General features: G+C 38.6%; 1 protein-coding gene across 1 annotated transcript; it reads left to right on the forward strand.

The window, feature by feature from the left end:
• The first annotated feature begins 3,754 nt into the window (after nucleotides 1-3,754).
• LOC139297852 (uncharacterized) lies at nucleotides 3,755-4,946 on the forward strand. Its single transcript, XM_070920661.1, is given in 4 exon segments — nucleotides 3,755-3,759; nucleotides 3,935-4,038; nucleotides 4,635-4,789; nucleotides 4,791-4,946. Coding segments are annotated over 4 exon segments (420 nt in total).
• Nucleotides 4,947-5,742: the final 796 nt, after the last annotated feature.

The following is a 5,742-nucleotide window of genomic DNA, read 5'->3' on the forward strand; positions in this document are numbered from 1 at the left end:
CTTTTTAACAATCTATGGCCAATTTTTGCTGAATACTACTAATTTGTCACTTACGACTGGCATTGCCCCAACTAGCTTTAAAGGTTAATTTCTGTATTTTTAAACCTGGGCCCCTTTTTTTTTTTTTTTACATACATTTTGCTCTGTAAATGACTAATAGGTACAAAACATTTTAGAATTGGTCCGGTAGATCGCCTCAGCCAGCAGCCGTGAAACGGTCTACAATGGCTGCAATGTAATCCTTGGGCATATTGAAAAGTACGTCAACTAAACATGGTTGCTTTTGCCACTGAGGCTCAGATAGTTGTTCTATGTGTCTGACAGCATTATGGAAAGGATCCCTACAGAGAGAGACCTTTTTTTTTTTTTACTGGAAACATAAGTCTTGCTCAAGCAGGTCTCACTCTGTCACTCAATCTCTTGTTGCAGGAAGTACCCTACTTCCGTCTTTGTCAGCTTCATTTAATTATGAAAAATGTATCAATCTTTCAATAAAATAATATAGTTGAGTTACCATAAAGAATTACACATATTGCATTTATACTTTTATAAGTTCAGTTTATCCTCATCAATGCTATGGACAGTGTAAACTGACAGTTAAGAACAGTGGAATGGAAATAGACGACATACCATCAAAAGCTATACTTACAAAAACTGACCAGCAGGTGACACACTGAACTCATCATTCATCAATAGGTCTATACAGGGCTGTGGGTATGGCATCAAGGTGTGCAAGCTATAGTGTTGAAAAATAACGTTTATGGCCTGAAAGCTTTCAAAACTTTTTGTATAATTTATAATTAAGTGTGGTTTTGATCACACAAATCAAATTCCTTAGCCCTGCCACATAATTATGGAATCACTCACCCAAATGGCTCAGAGTTATTATTAGCCTTCATTAATATTTTTTGTTGTTTTGTTCTGTTGTCATTTGCTGCTTTAATTACAATTTTAACATGGTTTATTATTTATTCATTTAATTGTATTAATTTATTATATCAATGGCACCACCAAGGCTGCCTTTTTCCAACTCAAACATTTCCAATATCAGAGGCTTTCTTTCCCAGTTTGAATCAGAGAAACTCATGCATTTATTTGTCAAGAGCAAGCTGGACTATTGCAATTCTCTGTTTATGGGTCTTCCAAACAAAACAATCCATAGATTCCAACTTATACAGGACTCAGCCGCACAAGGAGGGCCAACCGGGCCCAGCACCACGAGGGGTCTTAAGGGGGCAGACAGACAGAATGCATCACTTAGTTCAGTTTCTTCGCCTGCTGCTTTTTGTGGCTGTAAATAGAACTCATAGACAGAAGGGAAACGAGAGAGAGAGAGAAAAGCCGCAAAAAGCTGTTCCTACACGCGCCATCCTGTTTATTTTGACAGTGAATCATTCATAAATTAAAAAATATTCAGCGCTATGCTAGTGCTACGTTCTTATATGAGTGCTCTGATTGATAAACGTACTCTTTGATTTTAAAACAGTACCCTTATGTTGTTGTTATTAAGCATTTCTGGGGCTATTGAATGCTGATGATCAATTTATTTTATTTTATTTCCCCTCGCAATTTTTAACAGCCCCCTCAGTAACTTCATCCAGGCGCCCAGCCTGGGGCAAACTAACAGGACAAAATAATCTGACCGCACAACTCCAGTCCTCCGAAACCTTCACTGGCTACCCATTGTTTTTTAGAATCCAATTCAAAATCCTCCTTTATTTACAAAGCACTTGCTGGCCTGGCTCCACAGTACATATCAGACATGCTGTCAGTTTACAATCCCAGCAGATCTCTCTGGTCACAGGGTGGAAATCTCCCCCATGTGCCAGCATTTATACGCCTAAGGAACAGTGTGCCTGCTGGTCTTAGACTTGCTCCAACACCGTCTTCTTTTAAAAACAAACTAAAGACCTTCCTTTTCACTAGAGCATTTTCTTATGACACACCATATTTGTACAGTATGTATCTATGTGAATGTATGTATGGATGCTTCTCTTTTTGCTGTTTAATTGTTTATATGTAAAGCACTTAAAACTGCTTTTGTATGAGATTGTGCTATACAAACACCAATAGAGTTTAATTGAACTGATTTATCTTTTAGGCATCAGGCACCCCTCTTTGTTACAGAATTGACATTTTGCACAGCACAACCACCCAGCCACTGTAGTATAGTTGTATGATTTGAACCTACTGACAGGTTTATGTTTTTCTTCCTCAGAAACTGCTTATTATGTTTGTCTGGTCCATCATGCTGCATAGAGGGAAGGACAATTAGCAAACACTTCCTTTAAAGTAAGTTGGCACTTCTCTCTTTTTTCTTTGTGCTTTCTTTTCCCTTAGAAATTTCATAATGTAAGCTATTTGTTCTAAAGACTGATTTTCCACTGTCACGCAAGGGAGGAGAATCCATAGAAATTTGAACAATTTTTAATCAATGAAGCTGGCTACACCAGGCATGAGAGCAGCGTGCAAGTGCCAATCTACAAGCGGTCCTTTTACACAGAAATGGGTCATAAAGTGTCTATAGTTTAAGTAGTCAGGGCTTCCATTTTGGGGCCTTGATCACCCTGCCAGCATTTATTTTGCCAGTACCAGCTGCAGGTTGCTTAGTAACTTTATCCCGTACATGTAGTCTGCAGATTTTAACTTATCCATACTACACAAACGTTTCACAGCGCTGTGCTGGGTCCAAAAACTGAAGACACAATCCCAAAAGCTCACCGTCTTGTTTTGCCTGTGACATACACAACACTACAAATGCCTTACGTGCACTGCAGGTGTAGCTGATAAAAAGATCAGGATTAGCTGCAAGAGTGAGAAAAATAATTTATTAGAACAATTTAAGATAATTATTGTATTCTGCTAACAACAGAGTGGTATTAGGTCTCCAGCGACCAGTTTCACAGTAACAAGCTCTAGATGATACATGGAGACAGGATATAGCAGACTGGTAGCTGAGTTTTGGGCGCACCTGCCAAGTCAAGTACCATTCACCTAACTCATGTAAACTGGGGGTTTTTAGACAAAAAAATAATTTAAAAAAAGCTTATTCAAGACTTAAGTAGCGGATGTAGTAATATTCAAAGGATTGGGCCTCAACATTTGAAGTGTGGAAAATAAAACATATTTAAACTGATTCTATCTTGAATTTCTGGGACTAAATACACTCAAATACAAATTTCGAAATACCCTCTAGTCGGTTTACCTGTGGTTGCACAATTTTATTAACCTTAAATACTCTTGCAATGTCTTCCAGGGTGATATCCACGTCCCTAATGTGGATGGGCCGCGGTCCACGGCACACTGTAGCTTTGTCCTGCTGTAGCACCTTCTCGTCTTTTTACCACTGGAGGTTTGACTAAGCTTCTGCACTCTATTTTTTCACCTGAAGGAAACCATTAACTCTTAAACTGTAACAAATAATAGAAATGTATGTAACGTATGTCACTATACATTGAAGATGATACTATTTTTGGGACTATGTCTAAGAAAACACTTGTGTGACACCTGTCTGTTATATCTCATGGGTAGTCCCTTTTTCAGTGCCTTGCCAAACCTAAAATGATGTATCAAAGTCATAACTACTGGAAACAGCAAATGATGCAAATTGTTATCCAAACTGCACTTTTTGTGTCTTTTAGGTATTTAATCAATAACACAACCACAAACAACAGCACACTGAAATGGTCTTTTTTCATCATATACTCATATAGGACACATTGCTGAGAGATTTCCTCAAAAACCCTATGCCGACATGCAGTTTGACTTCTCTGCCAGTTCCCGTACTTCTCTTTTCTACCTTTGATACATTTCTCCTAAAGGGTTCCCTTGCTTTGAAATAAGATGCCTACCAATGGTCAGACTGGCACTGTTTTTGTATATAAAAAAAAATTGTTTGTGTATAAAGAATCTGAAATTTTCTATCATATTTTAGACAGAATCACACAATTGAAAGAAAGTGGCCGGAGCTCAACAATAGGGTTGACTACCCATTGAAAACAGCTTTGAGCCATCTGATCGATCAGGGGGAGCTGGATATCTATTTTTATAATTAATTTTGTACACATTTGTTTTGTTGTGAGGATGCTTCTGAAATATATGTTTTAGCAGCAGATCAAGAGGAAGCGTGATGCAATAAATAACATGGTTGTGATCGCAGGCAAGAGCCGCTTGTGACTTCCGAGACCATCAAGCATCGAGTTATTTACTGTAACATAAGCCCTCCTATGTTGTTTTGCCTATATGCAACATTTGTTATTCATATCTGATTTCATAGAGTGAATTTCAGCAACTCCTAAATGCTATGTTTACTATGTAGTGAATAAAATGATTGTAGAAAATAACAAATGGCTCTCAGCCAGTCAATACTGCTTGACAAGAGCCAACGGTTTCATAATCCAGTGTATATCTACAGCTCTGTTGTTTGTAAGATTTGAACGTTTTTGAAAACAGTCAGTCTTAAGCTATCACTGATGGTGTAATTTCAGTTCCACCTATCCTCGAAGCCAGATTTTAGGTCAGCTACTCAAATGCACAGCGGGCCCACAGAATGCGATACATTGTATTTCAACAAGAAAACAATTGGTTATGCATGTAGAGTTATAGTGTATCCTTTTTTGCTCAACTAATTTTAGGGAAGGGGATCCCCAGTTACTTGGCCAGAGAAGGATGTCCAAAACACGTGTCCACAGACCTTTTGGCAGATGCATCAGTGGCTGCAGACTGGTTTGAGCAAGAGGCGGGATCACTGACATGAGTGTCATACTTTGGCACCAACCCTTTTCAGAGCAGGAGCACAGGACCAAGAAGCTGCAGAGAGAGAATTTGCTCTGTAGTCCCCAGATGTAAGCATACTGTTGCACAATGCTGAAAATAACCAGCCGGAACATTTTAAATATGGGCTCAAAGGCCTGATTGACATCACAAGAGAGCATTCTCAGTGTTGAAAGTGTAACCCTCTCTTCACTGATAACCTTGTTATGTGTGAGGAACTTTATGTGCTGATTCGGCTCTGAATATCTAGGTTATCAATATCTAAATATTAGCACATTAAGTCCAAATCCACCATTCTGACTTTGTTATCCAGTGTTTAGCTCCACGTTTCTTCAAAATGTTCCCAAGTTCTATAAGGAGATTGGCAGTAGCAACCCTTCAAAGAGAGTAATAAGACCTCCACCACACAGAAACACACACACAATAACTGATCTTAAAGGAGTAGAAAATGTATTTATAGAGGGTTATTCATTTGCAATTCCAAAATGTACCTTAAACATAATTGTTTTTCTTTCAACAAAACATGTACAAGAACCTCAGTTCTCAATAAACCTCCTTATTTTAGTCTGTTTCAGTGTCCCTTCAATAAAAACTGATGGTTGGGCCCAACAAAAAACAAAAATAGATTAACTCAGATCTCTGGGAAAAAAAGATGGAAAAAATGTGACCCTTCTGAGCAAGATTGCCTTGACTAGGCTCCTACCACCCCTCAGGAAGGCGCGGCATCCAAGCGTCTCCAAGGCTCTCCCAAGCAGCAATGATGGTCCAACCAGCAATAAGGACAGCTCCAGTGGTCGACAGAAAATAGTCCCTCACAAAAAACCCAGCCTGCACACAAGTGTGCAGAACAGTCAATATATAGTCAATTTTCAGTTTCAGTACTTACTTTGACATAGAGAGCATTAACAATAACAAACATTTCAGTAACAACTCTCTTTTTCCTCCTTTGAAGTTACAAAATAACACATT

This window comes from Enoplosus armatus, chromosome 15 (assembly GCF_043641665.1).
Source record: "Enoplosus armatus isolate fEnoArm2 chromosome 15, fEnoArm2.hap1, whole genome shotgun sequence".
Taxonomy (NCBI): Eukaryota; Metazoa; Chordata; class Actinopteri; order Centrarchiformes; family Enoplosidae; genus Enoplosus; species Enoplosus armatus.